At 32.2% G+C, this 22303-nt stretch overlaps 1 protein-coding gene and 1 long non-coding RNA gene across 2 annotated transcripts; one reads left to right on the top strand and one right to left on the bottom strand.

The window, feature by feature from the left end:
• Positions 1 to 4847: 4847 nt before the first annotated feature.
• Positions 4848 to 5921, bottom strand: LOC107899565 (UPF0098 protein CPn_0877/CP_0992/CPj0877/CpB0906). The gene is made up of 2 exons (XM_016825320.2): positions 5109 to 5921; positions 4848 to 5001 (listed from the first exon to the last, which is right to left on the bottom strand). Exons 1-2 carry the CDS (start codon positions 5538 to 5540, stop codon positions 4927 to 4929), a joined length of 507 nt encoding a protein of 168 aa, XP_016680809.1. The 5' UTR covers positions 5541 to 5921; the 3' UTR covers positions 4848 to 4926.
• Positions 5922 to 20437: 14516 nt separating this feature from the next.
• On the top strand, positions 20438 to 20966 carry LOC121215904 (uncharacterized). The gene is made up of 3 exons (XR_005911893.1): positions 20438 to 20566; positions 20649 to 20698; positions 20924 to 20966. It is a non-coding gene; the product is annotated as an uncharacterized lncRNA (long non-coding RNA).
• The last annotated feature ends 1337 nt before the right edge of the window (positions 20967 to 22303 follow it).

The raw sequence follows: 22303 nt of genomic DNA, 5'->3' as shown, positions 1-22303 counted from the left end.
GTACTCGCCATTCTAGTTGTGTGTGCTTGATATGGATAGAATTGTAAAAGGGTTTTGAAGAAGTTAGGAATTGGAAAAAGGAATGATTATGTTAGATACCACCATACAATATTACCGAGGACAAATCGTGATTAGCGAAGCTCCGGGTCTTGCGAAGGGGCATTGTGGAGTTCGAGCATCAATGTCTAGGATGGTGAAATAGAGGAATGGATAAAATGAGAAGAGAAAAGATCATGGTTAGGCCATGGGTCCGATCGAAGGCTATATGCCTGAAAATGAGTAGGACTATGGCTGAAGATGCTATGGCATCATGATAAGGATGAGTAAGACCATAGCTGAAAGATGCTATGATGTCATCCTATAAATAAGTAAGGCAATGGTTGAAAGACACCATGGAATCATGGTAAATATGATTAAACCATAGTTGAAAGGCGTTATGACATCCTACGATAGTCCGCTGGGACGGTAAACACGGTGTAAAACCATAACTGAAAGATGTTATGGCATCATAGATAGTCCGGCGGGACATTAAACACGAGATATTCCAATGAGACGTTAAACACGGGATAGTTTGATGGGACGTTAAATGTGAGATACTCTTATGGGATGTTTAACACAGAGATCCTAACGTGAAGGACCATAGTTAGATTATGAAACCATGGAGTCCACCAGGACAATAAACATTGGGTGTACTATGTAAGCCCATAGGTTGGTTACTGTAGCATAGAGGGAGTGTGAGAGAGTCAATCGAGACAGTAAACACAGGTGGAAAATCAGAACAGAAATCATGGCAACCTCTAAACAAGGAAAAACAGGATTGAAAGTAAAAAAAAAGTATGGACATGTAACAGTCGAGCAACAAGTAGAAGGAGTTCGCCAATGAATGGGAATATAAGTTCTATTTTATTAAATTTATTATATAACTTATGAAAAGAAGTAATATCTATTAAACTATTAAAACCTTTACTAATTGATGAGATATTTTTTTTCGTTTTTAAAGTCAATATGCATAGTATGATTGCAACTTTTATCCTTATATAAAAAATCAAGTTCTTTCATGAAATTTATCTTAGATACCTAAAACCGTTTGTTATCTATTAAATTTCTCTTACTTTAAAAGCCAATTGTCTCAACCAGGAAAAAAATAGGCTACAGTAAGACAAAATAGCATATATATGGGTTTTAAGAATAACCATGGAATAAACAATAATAAAAATAAAGGATAAAACTTACAATAAATACTACGATATTATTTCTCCAGAAATCGCTACACTATAACTCTGATACCAATTACAAGAGGAGGGCTCAATTGAAAGGTTACAGAAGGAAACTAATAGTAAAGGAAAGATTTACAAAAGAGAGAGAAAGAACTTAAAGTTTATGAAAACCTTGAGAAGTAACTTGAATGCCCTCTTTAGGTTCCTACCCCTCATTTTTATAAGAGAGATTCATAGCTCAATTTGATTTTTATTACAATTCCGTATAGTTTCTTGATAAGGATGACATTTTTTCTTTAGACAACGATGACATCTTTTGTCCAGTTTTGATTGCTTCTCCCTTTTTGTTGTTTCTTGGTTGTGGTTGCTTTCATGTTGTTTCCTTTTTTTTTTTCATTTCTTGGTAGTAGTTTTTTCCACGTAGCTTCCTCTATCTTTTATGTCAGCTTTCTTGGATATTGTCCAAATTCATTTATTCAATTTCATCCGGATTTAATGAATCAATTGATAATTTTGGTGAGTTCTATCTTTCCCATGTATTTTTGATGTCTTCAATTATATGGGATGGAAAATCATCAATCTTCATTTCAACAATCTTTTTTAGTAGTTGAATGGATTCTTTTTTCATATCATCATGGTTATTTCCAGTATCATATGTCATTATTCTTCAACTATCAACCGAAAATCTAAAAGTTTTTTGTTGAAGTAAATTCTGGGCTTTGGTGATTAGATCTATTCCTGCTTGGATTTGATAATGAAAAAAATTATTATAATACTTATCAACATATTTTGTCAAGTGTTCTTTCTCTTCTAATGCTGCAGATAGGTTTCTTTTTGTAATCATTTTTGAGATAGTCCAAATTTGATATGGTTGAGAAAATTATTCGCGTTCAACTATACCAATAAGACTACAAATTTCAAGATGAAAATAGTAAAAGAACTCATCTTTATATACCATATGTAATAACATAGATTTAATAAATGCTAAAAATCTTTTAATAAATGAAAAGAAAAATATTTTAATAACAACAAAAAAGGAAGCAACCACAACTTGACAAAATATGTCATCCTTATCCAAAGAAAATATGTTATCTTTATCGGTGAACCTGGATTATAAAATTATTTTGTTTCTTGTATTTGTTGTGGTTTTAACAAATTTTCTGTCACACAAAATTTTTCTGCTTCTCGAATAATTTCAGCATAACTAGCTTGGTATGCCAAATTTGGATCTCAAGACCATGGTAGTTGACTTGCCAGTTGTGGTGTAATTTTTCTTGGTTGTGGATAAAATTTTTCTTTTCATTTATTAAAATATTTTCCAGCATTAATTAAATCTGTGTTATTACATATGGTATATGAAGATGACGTCTTTTACTATTTTCATCTTGAAACTTTTAGTCTTATTGGTATAGCTGAACGCGAAAAATTTTATCAACATATCAAATTTGGACTATCTCAAAAATGATTATAAGAAGAAATCTATCTGCAGCTTTAGAAGAGAAAGATCACTTGACAAAATATGTTGACAAGTGTTACAATAATCCTATTTATTATCAAATCCAAGCAGGAATAGATCTAATCGCCAAAGCCAAGAATCTACTTCAACAAAAAAACTGATAGATTTTGGACTAATGGCTGAAGAATAATGGCATATGATACTGGAAATAACCAGGATAATATGAACGATGAAACCATTCAACTACTAAAAGAGATAGCTGAAATAAAGATTGATATTTTCCATCCCATATTATTGAAGACGCCAAAAATACATGGGAAAGTTGAAACTCACCAGATTGCCAAATGATTCATTAAATCTAGATGAAATTGAATAAATGAATTTGGACAATATCCAAGAAAGCTGACATAAAAGACAGAGGAAGTTACGTAAAAAAAACCACTACCAAGAAACGACAAAAAAGGAAGTAACATGGAAGCAACCACAACCAAGAAACAACAAAAAAGGAAGCAACCACAAGTAGACAAAAGATGTCATCCTTATCCAAAGAAAAGATTTTATCTTTATAGATAAACTGGATTATAAAAATATTTTATTTCTTGTGTTTGTTGTGATTTCAACAAATGTTATGTTGCACAAATTTTTTGTGCTCCTCGAATAATTTCAGCATAACAAGTTCGGTATGCCAAATTTGGATCTTAAGACTATGGTAGTTGACTTACCGACCGTGGTGTAATTGAGAATTAAGTTGAAATTCCAATTGATTGTCTTACTATTGGATATGGAACATAATATCCTTGATTAGGATAAAATGATAGTTGAAAAGGTATTGACACAAATCCTTAATTAAGGTTTTTGATTTGAAGGTGTTCCCTTTGTTAGGTTTTTTATTAGTGTTAGTCTATTCACCAACTTTTTCTAAAGATTGTTTACCTCTATCTATAAGGCTAAGATAATTAGCAATAATATTGTCAGTGCCCTTTACATATAAAACCTTAAACTTAAATGTGTATAATTCATTATACTATCTAATTCTTTTTTTATAGATTTTCAAACTTTTATTAGTTAAGAAATGTTTAACTACCTCATTGTCAATTTTTATGATAAATTTTTTAAGTGCTAAATATATAAGAAAATATTCTATTCTTTTCTTTACAGTTAATAAGTCTTTTTTTCAATTATGACATAATTAATTTTATAGCACTTATTTCTAAAATTAATTTACCCTTAATTTTAATTTTTTTATAATTTCTGAATCTTAGTATTTTTTTTTAGTTTTTCAAAGGAAATTATTTTATTTTATTTTTACAGAAAATTGTTTTATTTTATTTTTACTATTATAAGAAAATATTCTATTCTTTTCTTTACAGTTAATAAGTCTTTTTTTCAATTATGACATAATTAATTTTATTTAGTTTATTTTTCTTAAACTATTTTCACCTAGCTTTTAAAATACATCCCTAATAATTTTGTAAAGCACTTATTTCTAAAATTAATTTATCCTTAATTTTAATTTTTTTTATAATTTCTGAATCTTAGTTTTTTTTTTGTTTTTCAAAGGAAATTATTTTATTTTATTTTTACAGAAAATTATTTTATTTTTATTTTTACTATACTATGATCTGGTTAAGATCAGCAGATAATTTTAATCTAGGTCTTATTTATGAATTTTTTTTACAAATAATATCAATATTGTTCTATGTTTTATGAATTTTTAATAAATAATATTTAAATATTTTATATGTAATTTTAGAGTATCCGAAAATATTAAGATATTTAGTTTATACAAATTTTCTTGAATTTATTATATCAATTAGTAGGCAAATAGCAATGAAAATACATGCATAATTGAAATTTCATGAAGATTAAAAGATAAGATTAATCTAAGATTGGATTAAGACGATATAGAATACTAGGAAGTTCTTAGGCGGTTAGCTATGCTTTTATACAGCTATGTTTCATAGCTTAGTGTAGGCATCTGTGTGTAAACTAGCAGCATTTGCATTTGGAATTGTGTGTAATAAAATTATTTTGGTTTAGTACCCACTACGCTTACGCTTTCAACACTCGGCAGAATCCAATTTAAGCCAGTAGATTCAAGACGGAACATATTTTCATTCCAAGGCTTGCAAGGAAAATTACTTATGCTTTCAACTTGGAGCAAAATAAGAAAATTGAAAAAGCCGAAGTTCCCTAAATTTTCATTAATTGATGTTCAACAAAGTACTAAAATACTAATACAACAACTTTCTCTTAAAACTTAGTCATCAATTCTGCTTCCCCGACCACATGTCCTTCCATAGCTTCAAGCACCTTCTCCTTCGTCACCTACCAAAAAAACGAAAAAAAAAAACATGAACAACCTTGTCCATCATTTAATTAAATATATACATATATATAAATTAATCCATTTCCACAATTAATAAGCCACATACTTTGTTGCCAACATTCAACTCATCATCCAAAGCAAATAGCCTGAACAGGAAACGGTGGCCGTGAGAGGGTAACTTGGGACCTCGCCATCCAGGGACCTTGTGATCGTTGTTGCCTTCTTTGATGCTAGCATAATCTCCACCAACTTCCTCTTCTTTCCCAGAAAATCCCTCTGGGAGACCCTTCAACTTTGGCGGTATGTTAATGGCTACCCAACAGGTCCATGGCACGATGGGGCCGCTGGGGTCTGGCGCATCTACGTCTTCCACCACCAGGGCCAACGAACGAGTCCCTTCTGGCACGTTGTACCATTCTAATGGTGGTGACAACTTCCTCTTTGCACCTTGACCTTCATCCGTGTACTTTCTTGGCAACTTCCCTTCTTGGTTTATGGCGGGGGATACCAGCCTGAACTGATCTTGGTCGCTAGCCATTAACAACGACTCCCTTCAAAAAGGATTCTATGTCGAGTTCTGCTTATTGATAACAAATCTGCCCGTCAGGATCTGTTTATATATATGAAGGTGGAGACTGCAAGGAAATGACAGGTGGTGAAAGGAGCATCTAAAATGAAACACGTAGAAAGCCACATGTAAACATGGGGATCCTGGATTGTTCTAGCAGAAGCAGAAACATTGTTTTTAATTGAATTGATGTTTGATTCAGCAGTTAATAGAAATGATCTTAAGAAAATGATCGTTCCTTATGAATTGAGCTAGGTAAGTAAATCTCTTCAAAAGGCAAAGCAGTTGTACTGGGCTTTCTATGAGGAATGGGCTAATTAATGTAATGAAAAAAGGGTTCGCACTGCACGGTCTTTTTCCAAGTTTCTTTTTAAAATATGATTTATACTTTTTTGTAAAATTAATCATTTACTTTTATTTTTAAAAGTTTAATGGTTATATTTTTCAGATTTTTAAATTTAAGTTCAACTATTAATATTATTAAAATTATTTTAATAAATTCAAGTTCATTATAACCTCATTTCTTTAATTACATGTTCACTAAGTGAGTATTTTTCTTTTATTTCAAAATGCTACATCAAAGAATTTAACAAAAAAAATTACGAACGTTTATAATTGGACTAAATTTTGAAATCTAAATGGTTAAAAGATTAAATTCCTAGAAATAAAAGTACAATAACTAAATTACAAATTTGTGAACGGTACAGAAACTTATGACATATTCTAATGCCACCAGATCTCCAAAATATGGCCTATTAATCTAGTTATAATTGAATTTGAGTAGTCAACTTAAGTATTAAATATTTGTTCGGATATGATGTTGATCATATTTTAAATATATTGATCAATTATAAACATATGTGTATTTACTACATTGACAATTTGAATCTAATATATTAAAAAATCAAACCGTATCAATAAAATCTTAAAGGACTATTTTCTTTTTTCTTTTTTAATTTATAAGATCTAACTGATCGCCTTCAGACGTACTAACGTCTAGATTGTAATTCCTGCAACCAAATATAAATGTTAGGTGATTTCCGCAAGTATACAAGTCAGGATGTAATATAGATTATATAATGAAGTATAAAAGTACTCCGAGGATCGTATCCAAGGGAGACAAATACTAAATTAATTCTAACTTCGACATTAATAGATCTAATTAGTACTTTAACTAAATTATATTACGATAAACCATAAAGTGAAGAAAATTTATATTATATGAAAAATAAATAAATTGCATTAAAATAAAAACGGAAAACTAATTTGTTGACTTAATCAATTCTAAGAATGGAATACTAACTCGCTTCGATGCTTGTAACTAATTCCTATTTCGGGTTCTACTCAATCAACTAGTCGTTAACTTACTAAGATCTCTTGATCTTCCACTAAACTAAAAAGTTGGCAATAACTACTTATCTCTTGACCTCACAGTCCAAACCGGATTAAGGTAAGGTGTTCATAGATAGGCAATACTAATTTTGGGTTCATTCCCACCTAGATGACTTTTTAGGGTTGTTAGGCCTAGGGTTTCGAGTTCTACCTATCCCAATCAGTTGATCCGCTAAGAAACCCTACATAGAAATTAATTACTCCCACATCTACTCGCTAATCTCCCATAAGGAGATTAGTTCCTCATGGATCTCATAAACTTGATTAAAAAGATAAACATGAATAATGAATCAATAATTAAGTTTAAGAAGAATCTTGATTTTGTATTGATAATTATAAGTATATAAATCCACAAAATTTGATGAATTCACAAATCAAATTCTTTGAAGAACAACAACAAACTAAAACTAAATTACAAATAAAAATAACCTAAGTATAAAAGAAACTAAAGAAACTGAAAACTAAATGAAAGTTGTAACCTAAACTAGAATAAAATATGAATATTAAGTGTTCAAATAAGTCTATTTATAGATTTAGGGTTGGCCATTGTCCATTGACCTAATTCGGCTAATGCTTTTACGTTAAAGCTTGTTGTGTGGACCAAAATGCCCTTGGATTATTAATTCTCCACGTCAAAACAGTGTTGCGACATCCTCTGGCCTATGTCACAACACTGGTGGTAGTTTAAGATTTGAAGCTTGATTTCAGGGCTATGTTGTGAGACCCTTTGGCTATGATGTGACACTGAAGGTAGCTTTGCTCTTTGGGTATTTTGCTCACTATGTTGTGACATCAACCCTCCGTGTTGCAACATTGTGGCTAGTATTATGTTCTCATGCCTCTGAATGATGTCCTACACACTCACCGAATACGTTAGCCTTCCTTTAGGCCTATTTTGACCCTTAAGGTCATAATAGCTCAAATCACACTTTTTATTAATTAAAAACCAAAAGTAAAAACTAAGTAAAATATAATGAAATTGCTTTTATGCAAGCTTCTTAAGTACGAAAAATGGTTTAATCTACTACAACAAATTGCGGCAGATCAAACTCCCCTACATTTAATTCATTTACTTGTCTTCAAGCAAGAAAACATAAAAAATAAAAAATAAAATAAGACTCTTGAGCAAGTATAATACAAAGACAAGTTTTGGAACACGTAACTAGGAATAATCATACATACACATAATTCTGGCATGATATGTAAATATCTTACTATTTTGAATCTCAAACATCTAAGTTCAGTATATTACAAAGTATATAAACAATAAGGTCCTCAACTATATTAGTCCATCGATAAATCGTACAGGTAATTTGATTATCCTAGCAAAATACAAAGTCATTATTGCAATTACTCAATACAATGTCCATTCACGAATAGATTTACCCAGGTCACATAGGACTTTTCAGCTTGAAACGTTCTGAGGCTTAAGGTTGGTATGGAATTCAAGCACGAAAGTAGTTTGGCACATCGCATGTCCCCTATTCTCTTCCTGAATGACCTTTTCTCACTCACTGCCTTATTTCTTTTTCTCTCACCTTCCTTATATCTCAATGTAAGAAATCACAACATAATAAAGTAACAGTGGTCAGCTTACAAGTTTTTGTGCACTAATGATTGAGGTTTCTAATTTTGTGACTTTTGTTTTTGAGTCACTTTTAACTTTTTCAACATATCTCACTCACAATGTTTTTTTTTTCATTATTCAAGTACTTTTTCTACTCGTTTTGACTTTTTCTATATTTTTCTTTTGTTTTGCACATTTTAGCTAGACCCATAATCACTATATCACACTGCTCCTTCCTATTTCACTATAATTTTTCAAAACCACCGATATGTCTTTACCTATCCCTCAATACGTATGGCCAAATGTCTAAATTCGTGCATTTCAGGGACAAAAGAAAAAAAAGGTAAGTACAATTTGCATTTTGGCTCGGGTTTTGCATGAAGGTTCATCAAGAAGAGTTTTTTAGCTCAAAAAATAGGTACTAAGGATTGATGAATAAAGTTGGCTTTTTGGCTCTGGGTTATACGAAACAATGTATTAGGCCATCCCTAAGTATCTTAATATTCACAAACTTGATCAATCAAGCAATCACAATTCTAATAATTTATCATTCATATTAGCATGCTCGTTTTCCTATATTCTCTCTGTCATTTGGTATGTTCAATAACTTAATGCATATTTATAGTGTAATATATAGAACTTAGTAGTCTAATAATTGAAAATTTAAAATCACTCACTATCATGCCAAATTTATAGTAAATACAATCAACCTATATACATGATCCTAACCAATCAATTGTATTTCTACAAGCTCAAGCACACTTTTGACAGGAAAAATAAAAGAATAATTATAAAACTAAACATGAAATTTCTTATGTTATCCCCCCTCACACTTTAGATAGCACATTGTCCCTAATATACAACCCATAAGTAGATAAGGAACGAAGTTACCTATTGATCGTGACATTATCGTAGTCTTATAGTGTGTGCTTCCTTCCTTGTTTGTTTAAAGCTCGTAAATATAACAATTTCTTCATGTGAGGTTCCTGCATAGAAAATTTAAAAACAAAATATGTATATATAAAAACTACTATTACTCTTACTCCTAATAAAAAAGAAAACCATCTTAATTAATTATTTTACAATCCAAAAAATTAAAAATAGTTTTTCAATCATCAAAATGAGACGATTGCCCCCCATTAGCGTTTTCTTTCAACTCGAAACATTGTCTCGAGAGGAGCCTCCGCCAACGAATGTGCATACCGAGTTGAGTTACGGATGATGGGCCCCCTCTGTGTAGATTGTTGCGGCTAAAGTGCTGCCTCATACTCACTATCCTCCTCCTCTTGAGAGTCTCATTCTGTAGCATCATCCTTCTCTTATTCGTTTGCTTCTTCCTCGAACCTATGACGGGATTACATCAGCCATATTTGTTTGGCTGTAAATTTGGTATTCTCATACATTTTTCCATGTAAACTCCTGTCTAATCTGGCATATCTCCTACATCCACCATATCATCCACTCTGTGTCTGAGATTTCACCTCCTATAGTACCTCTCCAAGATTTTGATACCTCTTTCCTTTTCAGAGATGTCGAGAAATCTATCTTTTTCTTTCTTCGTTGGTTTCAATCATTGATTTGTTTTTGATTGAGCTCGACATACTAGGTATGCATAAAGTCACCTATTAAGCTCTTCGTCAGCCTCATGAATTACTCATTTACTTCCACTGTAACCCCAACATTTTTACATAATGTCGTCACTAGGTGAGGGAAGAAAACTCAACCTTCTAGTCGTTGATACAATGTTTTATGCTATGATAGAGCCATTGCCCTATGCATACTTGTTTTTTCTACAAAATATCATATAAAAAATAGCTAGAAAAGTATTTACACTAGAAACGTTCATATCAGGTGTAATTCTAGTGCACAGAAATTGCATCCACGTATAGGAAACATTATTGCTTATTGAAAATTAGTCGGTAGTCTGGTATCCGGTCAGTGGTTCGACTCACCCCTCCCTTCGGTTGGGTACTTTACAATGTTATCCATATCAATGTCATTAAAATTTGTTAAATCAGTGTGTTCAAGAAAATATATTTTATAATACGGAACATTTTAAAATTCACAAATTTCACGATAGGTGACAAGAACCTTCTTGCCCCTTACTGTTATATTCTCCTAAATTTCATCATCAAACAATTTTCTAGATTTTTTATCCCTAAAGGATCATAGAACTCTTCAACTATAGGGATAACAATAAGTGCTTTAAAGGTCGCCTAAAAACACTCTCATCAATGGTATCGAACTAGCACCCAAATATCTTCACAAAGGATCATCGATGGTTTGAAGCCCTTTTCTTAAATGAATGCCTTTCCTTCTGTTCTAGAAGATATTTTTTGACATTCGGGTTTGGAAATTTCAGAGGTTTTGTGACCACTGGTGCCTCTGATTCGTTTGATCTTCTAGACTTCCTAATAGGCATTTTTAATAATAATTTTTACTAGAATAAATAAATCAAGCAATGTATTTCAAGGAAGCAAAATAAAATTGCAATGAAATAGTAAAAATTAAATAGGAACCTTTAACCTAGGTTGAATGCTTGGGATTTCTTGTGGGAATTTGTTGCAAGTCCCTTGTCGATGTAGAGTTTTTATCCTACACAAAATAAAAAGCAAAAAAAAATGAAAGAAAAGAAAAAAATTATAGCAAGTTAGAAAGAAAAAGAAGAGAGGTTTTTGAAGTTGAGGAGTTTGGGAGGTTTTAGAGCTAGAGAAAGTTTAGAAATAGGTTTAAAGTTTTTTAGTTTTAAAAGGGTTAGTGTTTTTAGGTTAAAAATCAGGTAAAATTAGAGGTTAAGCCGACGGGTTACACGAAGGGTCAGGTCAACCCTGTAGAAAATTATAGTGATGTCGCGACCTAGGGGTTCCATGTCACAACACATCTTGAAATTTTTAGTTTTTAGGGGATATTGATTCTTTCTGTTGTGACACAGATGTTCCATGTCGGGACATCGAGTTGGATTGCTTGAATCCTCAAACCTATGGCCGGGGTTGCAAAATAGAGGTTTCATGTTACGACATCGACCCTATTTTGAACCCTCATCTTAATTTTCAATGTGTTTGGTACATATATAACCTATTTCTAATCAATTCAAATCAATTAAATTCCTACAATACCTATAAGTCTATTGAAATACAATAATTTACAAAAATTTAAAATAGTTTAAAAAGTTTCAGTTATTGTTACTGAATTCCTCCGTCAGCTCTGTCAGTTTATACATGGATGCATCTTTGGTCAATTTTCTATCCATATTGTCCAGCATCCATCGTGCGACTTCACCTTGTTTTGCTTGTCTCATTTTTTGAATTTTTTCTTTTGTCATGCACTTATCACAGAAAATACCTTTTCCAACTTAAGGTAGTTAGGGGTTTTTACAATTTTTTTCATAACATGTTTTCCCTTACTTTTCCCTACCTCCCTCATTTGGTTGGTGACCGCATTTGAATACTTCAGTCTCACTATTAATTTTCATGATTAATTCATTACTTTCTAAATCAATGGTGGACCTATCTGTTGCTAGAAACGGTCTACCTAACAGAATAGGTATCCCATGTTTTTCCTCAAAATCCAAAATTAAGAAATAGACCAAGATGATAAAACTATGCACCTTAACTAACACATCTTCAAGTACCCCTTTCAGTTGTACCGAAGATCTGTCAGCTAATTGTAGTGTGATATGTGTATTTTTAAGCTCCCCTAATCTGAGTTTCTTATATATTGATCAGGGCATTAAATTTATATTGGCTCCTAGAGCACATAGGGTCTTACTAAATTGAATGTCCCCTATCTCTATTGGAATTGTAAAACTCCCTCGGTCTTTCAATTTTGGGGGTATCAGTTTAGAAATTATCGCAGTACAAGATGCGTATATTTTATTTGCTATCTTGTTTTAATTCTCCTACGCCTAGCCATGATTTCTTTTAAGTACTTAACATATTTCAAAACTTTTAAATTAATTCAATTAGAGGCAAGTTAACATTAAGCAATTTAAATAAGTTTAAAAAACTTACAAATTCCTCTTCATCTTATTTTCATTTATCTTCTAATCATGAGGGGGATGGTACCTTGGTAAGTACATGTTCTTTATTCGGCTTAACTACTAGCTAAGCTACCTTTTCTAGTTCAGCATCATCGTTTTGAGGATCCTCATTGCGAAGATCATCAACATCCTCCTTGTCCTCCTCTTAAGTTGGTTATTTGGGCTACTCAGTACTTTACCCGAATAGAGCGCAATTGATTTCATGTGTTGCTTGGGATCCTTGTTCTAAATTTTCTTTTGATATCTCCCGTTATGCTCATAAATTGGCTCATTTGATCTTTGAGTTTTGTAAATGTCTTTTTTGTCTGGGTGCACTTAGACTGCACCTGTTTCACTTTAGTTCGCATTGACTGCATCTCTCTTTCGATTCGATCCAATTTTGCCCGCTTAAAGTATGGTCATTTAGGTTGGCTCTTTCCTGAAGTTTCTACAAATATTGAGGTTGGTAAGTAATATTTTGTTTGTTAGGGTTAGAACTATTACCTCCTCTCTGATTGTTGCCCCATCTCAAATTTGAGTGATCTCTCCAGTCGAGATTATAAGTATTTGAATAGGGATTTCCACTCTTATTCCCAATGTAGTTCACATTTTCGGCAAATTTTTCAATATATTGACTGATAGGTCTATCCCTGTCGTATATTGAAGATCTACTAGATGTTGACTCTATCCGGTTGAGTCTGTCCAAGATCTATTGGTATTTGTCGCCCTTTTGAACAACTTTCACCATGGATAATCTCTAGCCATATGTAAATTGTTCATTTGGATACTGGAAGGAATTCATCGCCATATTTTTTATAAAATCATACACATCTTCGTATGTTTGGTTCATCAGGTCTCCTCTTGTGGCTCCATCTAGGCATGATCTTGAATTTGCATCTAACATATTGTAGAACATCTGCAAATGTAACCAATCAGGCATATCGTGGTGTGGACATCTTTGACCAATGTCTTAAATTGTTCCCAAGCTTCATGAAAACTTTCTCCTTCTAGTTAGACCGTCTTGCTAATAGGAAAAAAACATGTGTAGAAATTTATCTACAAGTTCATTCCATGTCGTGATAGATCCTAGTGTCTGTGAATCTAACCAAGAGAAAACTCTATGTATTAAGGAAAAGGGGAACAACCGAAGATGAATAGCATCATCGTTGACCTTGTTAAATTTAAAAGTGTCACAAAGTTAGAGAAACTACTTTAGATGTTGATTTGGGTCCTCCGTCATTGTCTCTTTGAACTGCAGATTATTCTGTATCATCTAGACCATAGCCGATTTGATCTTAAATTTATTCGCCATGATGGCTAGCCTTGTAATGCTACCTTGCACCATATCCAGATTTGGTAGCGCATAGTCTCTTAAGGTTCGTTCTTCTTGTACCAGCCTAATTTTTAGTGGTGACAGAACAGTGGTTTGAGACCACAAATTTCCATCGTGTTGACTTGTAAATATTATTTTTAAAACATTTATGGAGTCATTAAAGTCCTATTAAAATTTGGTTCGAAAATTTTAACGCTTAGATAGTTAATTTAGGAAAAAGGGCTAAAGTGAAAAAGGTGCAAAAGTTAGTAACTAGTTTAATAAAATGACTAAATAGCTTATTAATTACATGAGGAAGGACCAATATAATAATTAGCTCCTAATGGTTAGTGTTGGACAACATATCAATGGAAAATAATAAAATAATGTGATATGGATGGCAAATTTGTAAATTAATGAAAGTTTAATTATAGTTAAACAAAATTAATGAATGAAAAAGAAAAAAATCAATTTCATTTTCTTCTTCAAATGGCTGAAAGCCATAGCTAGGGAAGGAGAGCTTCGGTTTTCTTATTTCATTGCATGTAAGTCCAATTTGATTATGTTTCTTGCAATTTTTATGTTTTTAAGATTGTTGCAACTAGGTCCAGCTAGCCCATACCTTTATTTTTATTCTGTTAAATATTTTGGAAGTTTTTATTGATTAATATTGAATGAATACCATGTATTTGGAGCTTTGATTATGTTATTTTATGAATTTGTAAAGTGATTTTTCTTAGATTTTGATTTTAGGATTAAATTGTGAAAATGCCAAAATTTTAGGGTTTGATAGTGAATTTAAGGTTCATTGGAGGCTCTTTAAGGGCCTAGTATAGTTGGATAAAATATTTACATGAGAAAAGTGGTTAATTTGATGAATTTTAGGTTAATAGACTAAATTATAAAAATTGTAAAAGTTTGAGGTAATTGTGTAAATTTAAAAAATAAAAGGGTATTATTTTTAAAATGGATTGGAAAAGAAAAATATGCTAATAAATGAGGAATTTTACATTTTAGATCAAGATCTCGTAGATACTCGGGGAAAAAGAAAAGTAGCGAATTAGTTCTTGAACTTCTACAACTACTACAATTCAATCCAGGTAAGTTCGTACGGTTAAAATTTAACATTCATATAAATTGATGACTGGTATTACATGACAAAATATATACTCCATTGTTGAAAATGAATCATTATCTGAGATATAATATTGAATTTGATGCTCGATTTGGATTGAACGCGGGATAGAGTACCATCGAGATTTGGTGTGTTACTGGGGTTTGGAGTGGATATGGTATTGGAAGGAGATATCTATATATTACCCAAGTAAAACCAAGGTTTATCATTTGTTGCGAACTCTCGTGTTATACTTTCTGTTAGGCGTGTTACGGTTGGATCAACTCTTATGAGCTTTTGTTTGGCATGTTTCAGTTGGATCAGCTCTTCTGAGCTACTGTTTGGCGTGTTTCTATTGAATCAACTCTTATGATCTTCTGTTTGGCATGTTACGGTTGGATCAACTCTTATGAGCTTCTGTCTGGTGTGCTTCGGGTGGATCAGCTCTTATGAGCTTCTATCTAGTGTGTTCAGTGGATCTGATGATGTACTCTTATCCATAAGTCGTTCTTCGAATGGAAAATCTCGGTAAGGTAATTTGTTTAATGAATTTGAAAGATTTGTTAATTACTGGTTATTGATCTGAACATAGATGAATTCATTGGTTAAGATTGTGATGATAGGGAATTCTCATGGTTGATTATTATTGTTTGAACTGTTGTATTTTACTTCGGTAAGATTTATTTGTTTAATGCGTCTAACTTACTAAGCTTCATTAAGCTTACTTATGTTGTTTAATTTCATTGTAGATACTTGGAAGGTTGGACGACCAGACCGACACGCAAGTCACACTATCCAACTCATTTCGGTAGTTTTTGGAACGTTTATTTCAGATTATATGGCATGTATAGGCTCTTGTATGGCTATAGTAAATGTTTTTGTTTATGTAAACATTATGGATAATCTTTTGTGTAAATAGTCAACTTATATAGTACATGAGAATGAGGTATAATTTCTATGCTAGTATGAATGATATGTGTTAATGAATTGTTGTGTTTGGGATACCTTTGATAGGTTTATTGGTTAGGTATTGCTTGAATGAAATGATGAGTTGAATTGATTTTTATTTTGATGTATAATTATATATACTTGTGGTACCAATGAGGGTACATTGGTTAGGCACTTAATAGGTTGGTTTTGGTGTGTTTTTTGCTAGATTAATGTCATTTTGATTTGGTATTTTGGTTGGTAATTGAGTTTCTTAAGGTTCAAGCAAACTTGAAATGGTAAACTTGTGTTTTAAGGCACATTTTGGGTCCACACGGCCAGGCACACGGGCGTGTGAGGCCATTTCAAGAGTTACATGGCCATGTGACCCCTACAGTCCAAAATTTTCAACTTTTTCCTAAAATTTTCAAATGTTTCCTATTTAGTCCTAGACTATTTTATAGTATTTTTAGGGCCTCGAGGGCTCGATTTAGGGACATTATGAAAGTAATTGAATGAAATCAGATTCTAATTGCATTAATGGTATGAATTGAATGATTTACTGTTCTGTTTGTTTGGTAATACTCTGTAACCCTACTTCGGTGACGGATACGGGTTAGGGGTGTTACACTTTTCAAGCCATTGGTGGGTTTAATGGTAGTTGTGATGGTGGTGGTGGTGGTAAGTCAGGTAGGTCAGGTTCGTCAAACAACGAGTTTTCTCGTTGTGGATTAATCGTAGCAGGTGGATTGTTTTGCTTATGTTGTTATTGTTGATGTCTACAATTTCTGCAAATTATTCTTTCTGGATTAGTGGCTGGCTCTATAGGTGTGCCCCTACTTCGAATCATATACTAAAACCACAAAGAAAAATAAAAATGTTAGTAAAGAGAAAAAAATTGAAATCAATTAAAAATTAAAATCGTAGCTATAATTTAAAGATTTCCTAATTATTCTATTAAGCACAAAAATTAAAATTGATTCAATAATGTTGTCCCCCTAGCAACAGTGCCAACAACTTGACCGCCTCCAGACGTACTAACGTCCAGAGTGTAATTTTTGCAACCAAATACAAGTGTTAGGTGATTTCCGCAAGTATACGGGTTAGGTTGTAATATAGTTTATACAACGAAGTATGTAAGTACTCCAAGGATTGTACCCAATTGAGGCAAATACTAAATTAATTCTATCTTCAATATTAATATATCTAATTAATACTTTAACTAAATTATATTAAGATAAATCATAAAGTGAAGAAAAATTATATTTATATGAAAAATAAATAAATTGCATTAAAATAAAAACGGAAAACTAATTTGTTGACTTAATCAATTCTAAGAATGGAAGACTAACTCGCTTCAGTGGTCATAACTAATTCCTATTTCAGGTTCTACTCAATTAAATAGTCATTAACCTAGCATGATCTCTCGATCTTCCACTAAACTAAAAAGTCGGTAAGATCTACTTATCTCTCGACCTCACAGTCCAAATTGGATTGTGGTAAGGTGTTCACAGATAGGCAATACTAGTTTTGGGTTCATTCCTACCTAGATGACTTCCTAGGGTTGTCAGGCTTACGGTTTCGAGTTTTTCCTATCCCAACCAGTTGATCCATTAAGAAACCCTACATATAAATTAATTACTCTCATGTCCACTCGCTAATCTCCCATAAGGGGATTAGTTCCTCATGATCTCGTAACTAACATAAACTTGATTAAAAAGATAAATATGAATAATGAATCAAGAATAAAGTTTAAAAAGAATCCTAATTTTGTATTGATAATTGTAAGCGCAGAAATCCACAAGAGTTGATGAATCCACAAATCAGATTCTTCAAAGAACATGAACAAACTAAAACTAAATTACAAATAAAAATAATCTAAGTACAAAAAAAACTAAAGAAATTGAAAACTAAAAACTAAATGAAAGTTGTAACCTAAACTAGAATAAAAGATGAATATTAAGTGTTTAGAGAAGTCTATTTATAGATTTAGGGTTGGCCATTGTCCATTAACCTAATTCAGTTGATGCTTTTACGTTAAAGTTTGCTGTGCAGACCAAAATGCCCTTGGATTATTAATTGTCCACATCAATGTGGTGTCGTGACATCCTCTAGCCTATGTCGCGACACTGGTGGCAGTTTAAGAGTTAAGGCTCAATTTCAAGGCTATGTTGTGAGACCCTTTGGCTATGATGTGACACTAAAGATACTTTTGCTCTTTTGGGTATTCTACTCACTATGTTGCGACATCGACCCTCTGTGTTGCAACATTGCGGTCAGTCTCGTGTTCTCATGCCTCCAAATGATGTCCTGCACACTCACTGAATGCGTTAGCCTTCCTTTAAGCCTATTTTAGCCCCTAAGATCATATAAAAGCTCAAATCACACTTTTTATTAATTACAAATTAAAAGTAAAAATTAAGTAACATATAATGAAATTGCTTTTATACAAGCTACTTAAGTATGAAAAATGACTTACACTATGTTTGGCCAATACACCCCTAATCGGTGGCCCCACCCAATCCCCCATCATTCCTATGTTTGGTTCATGGTATTGCTAATACCATTGTAATCGGTTACTGATTTAATCGGTGGATTTCACCGATTTGTAATCTGTCCATTTTGCCCAGATTAGGCGCCGCATAGGTTTACCATCCCTGTTATACCCTTCCATCTGCTTCCCCTTTGTTTCTCTTCTGTTCCTTCTAGCCTCTGCTGATTTCCTTGTTGGTAAGTTAATCCCCTCTAGATTTCCTTGTTGCTGAAGCCTTAGCTGCAGCTTCTTCAAGCTTTCGAACTGTACTTTCTGATTTCTTTGTTGGTAAGTTAATGGGTTCTTTAAGTTTTCTTCTTTTATGATATTATTGGCATAACTGAGTAGTTTTTCCTTGTTGGTAAGTTAATCCCCTTCAGATTTGTTTCACTCTGCTGATTCTGCATGTAATCGGTTTCCCCTTTTCTGATTACAGCTTCTTCTTCATCGCACTGAGCCCGAATTTGGTCATTTACAGGTTAGTTTTCCATAGTTATTTTGTTTTTGGGTGAGGAATTGTTTCTTTTAATTCTTTTTCGAGTTGAGAAAATTGATAGTCTCCTTCCTGCATCTACATATCTCTTTGATCGTTTAGTTCTTATCTGGTTGATAATTGTGTCCCGTATTTTATTTTATTACATTACTTGTAAGCCCATTCCTATCTCCCTTATGAAATCACATTCTCAAGGTGTCATCCTAAAATGCACTGCACATAGCTTCCTTGAGCGAATTCCTTGTGTAATAACTTGATTTCCATTAGAACTTCAGAAATTGGAATTTAGATTCATATTGAATGAAAATGGGATCCGTTACATGATTTCAGAATCTTGGTCTTATTAAGAACCCGAAAACTTTAATTAATTGTTGAAAATGTAGCTTGCGCTAATTGTTGAATCCGGTCAGTAAGGAATGAGCTTGAAGTTCTTTGAGAAGAGTTAGACTACGGGTTAGCTTTTGTTGGGATTGTTTGATATTCTAATCCGTATTTGATAGGTTGATCATTGATGTCATAAGCCTATAAATTTGTTCATATTCTGAAGTAGATGAAATTTTTTATCCACCAAGTAATTAGAGTTCTTTCTGATATCTATGGCAATGTTTGTTTCCAAAGATGTGACCTAATTTATACTTGGATTTCCTTTACTTGACATTATTTTGATTGTTAGTTATGTCTTCAAGTTTGAATTTTTGGCTGAATTTCTGGCATTTAGAGGTTGGATTGTCTTAGTGATGTTATTTTTCATTGAATGTGTTGCATCCTATTCATAGTTGCTAGTTTAGAACAAGATAGATCGATCTGAACATTTAAGCTGAAGTTTTATATGGTATTAGATTCTTATTTGTACTTTTACCTCTCCAATTTCCTTATTAGTGCAGAGATTACTGCTTTCAGTGACTGTAATGAAGAATTTGTGAAGTTAAACATGGAAATATTATTGTTCCTATTGACAATGTGGTAAGTTCCTTGTCACTGAAAAGCGTTGCATCAATGAGTTATTAGTGATCCACAATCAATTAAAGATTTGTTTACTTTATCAACTTGAAAGTTGCATGATCTCCAGTAAACACTGCATTCTAGTAAGGGCTACGTTGGTGCTCAGCATTTTAGTTTTCTCTTAAACTCTTTGTAATTATGTTTATAATAGCTTAGATTATAGTTATTTCGTAGCAGCATCCGCATTTGTAATTTTCTAATGATGTTTGTGCATTATAGTTTAGCATGTGTTATTGCATCTGAGTTATATAAAACTTAACCTCAGGTTATTCTTTATGCAGTTCTCTCTCCTTGCCTGGGTTCAAACAGATAGAAATTCGAATGGCTTTGCTGATTTGAAGTGTCCACTTATATCTGATGTCACTTATCTCTCTCTCTCACACGCCATGCAAGACACACTCCCTTTCCTCCCCAAAAACAACCCTTTTCCTCCCTTACTTTCCCCCCACCACCATGATTTCCCCCTACTTTCTCACTTTATCACTTTATCACTTATATCTAAAAATTTATTTCTTTTTCACTTTTTCTTTTTGGCGCAGAAAATCAAAACGTTCATATTCTAGAGAATTTCTCTTTTCCTTTGCTAAACTTGATACATGTAAAAAGTTACCTACTGGATTTGACAGTTCAACACTAAGGTAATATATCATATTTTATCTTTTCCATTTTGTTGCATCAATATTCTTAAGATAATTTTTGTGTTTTTGTGTTTTTTAACAGAGAACTTAATGATCAATCAACTAGTGTGTTGCACTCGTATCATGATTCAGGTTAGAAGTTTCTCCTTGTTTTCCCCCACTCGTACTTCAATTTAAAGATGATTAGCAATTCCTAGTCCTATGGTAAAAATGGTATTGATTGATTGTTTTCCCCCACTCGTACTTCAATTTAAAGATGATTCCTAGCCTTCTTTACCATTATTATAATTTTAGTCTTTATATTAGCATCATTTTTTACACTTGGAAATCGCTGCATGCCTTACTTTGTTATATTAGGTGCAATGCCGAGGGATGTTTTCAACACACTACCACCGTTTAGTTGTGGACTATAGGAACAATTCCAAGGTGTGTCTGCTTTCTGTTGGATAATATATTTTTTAAACTGAAGTTTATAGCATTTATAATTGGCAAATTATATTAGGTGCAGAGAGAGTGAATGAGATATTTTGAGTTGTACAGCATCAGTTTGAAGTCTTATCTGCCAATTTGTTTAGTGAAAATTTGTAAAATGCAGGGCTCATTGCTATTTTAGTGTTGATTTTTCCTTGAATTTAGTTCATATTCTCAGATTATTGAAATGTGCATTAATCAATACCTTCTGTTATTATGAACCTTTAGGAAAAAAAGATGTAGATGTATTTTGTTGTATTTATCTACATCTTTGTTTATAGAGAATCGACTGAATTGCAAAATTTTGGCATCTACTATGATGAATGTCACCTGACTGCTAATCATTTCAGGGCTTCCTGACTCAGTACCACGAACAGCTGCCAGTAAGTCTAGAGAATTTGAGGCTGTATACGGGAAACACTGAAGCAAGGGATCTGAAGACAAGTTGCCAATGCAAAGTAGTCTTGTAGTTTTTATTCGGGAACTAATCAGCCTTACACGCTTAAAGACATGCGAGGAGGGCACTGTATTAGGTCATTGACTCAACTTCAACAGAGGGCAAGGATGCTTCTACATCAACATTGATTGAATGAAATCCATGTAATATTTGTAATTTTTCCCAGGGTCATTCATTTTCGGATATAGTTAGTGATGTGAATATGATTGTGATTAATATGCTATCTAGCATTTTGTAAAGTTTGGGTGGGCTAGAAAATTGGAAAACATATTAGTTGGTAGCTGGAAGGTTGAAATGATCTGATCGGCATTTTGTACAATGCAGTTTGAATTAAGTAATTAGCAGTATTTGTAAAAATTTGGGTGATCTAGTTCAACATTGCTTAAAGGTCATAATGCTTGGCACTGGTTAAATGTATAAATTATATATCATTATTAAATTATATTTAATATTATTTATTTTAAATTATATAAATTCATATAAGAAAATTTATTATCAAGAATTTTATGAAATTATATATCATTATTAAATTATATTTAATATTAATTATTTTAAATTATATAAATTCATATAAGAAATTTTATTATCAAGAATTTTATGAAATTATATATTATTATTAAATTATATTTAATAATAATTATTTTAAATTATACAAATTCATATAAGAAAATTCATTAGGTATAATTATTTTAAATTTTATTAAATCATATATATTAATTAAAATATATTTAATATTAATTATTTCAAATTATATTTTATAGTATCATATATTATGATTTTAGTAAATTCATATAAGAATATTGATTATT

The sequence above is a fragment of the Gossypium hirsutum genome, chromosome D04 (assembly GCF_007990345.1).
Source record: "Gossypium hirsutum isolate 1008001.06 chromosome D04, Gossypium_hirsutum_v2.1, whole genome shotgun sequence".
Lineage (NCBI taxonomy): Eukaryota > Viridiplantae > Streptophyta > Magnoliopsida > Malvales > Malvaceae > Gossypium > Gossypium hirsutum.
Note: the sequence above shows the minus strand (reverse complement) of the source record. Positions and strands in the feature narration are given on the sequence as shown.

Bases quoted from the DNA above. Each gene is read 5' to 3' on its own strand.
- LOC107899565 (XM_016825320.2), bottom strand. From the start codon at position 5,540: ATGGCTAGCGACCAAGATCAGTTCAGGCTGGTATCCCCCGCCATAAAC. The intron at 5,002-5,108 runs GTATGTGGCTTA...TTTTTTTGGTAG, and splicing joins AGTTGAATGTTGGCAACAAA to GTGACGAAGGAGAAGGTGCT.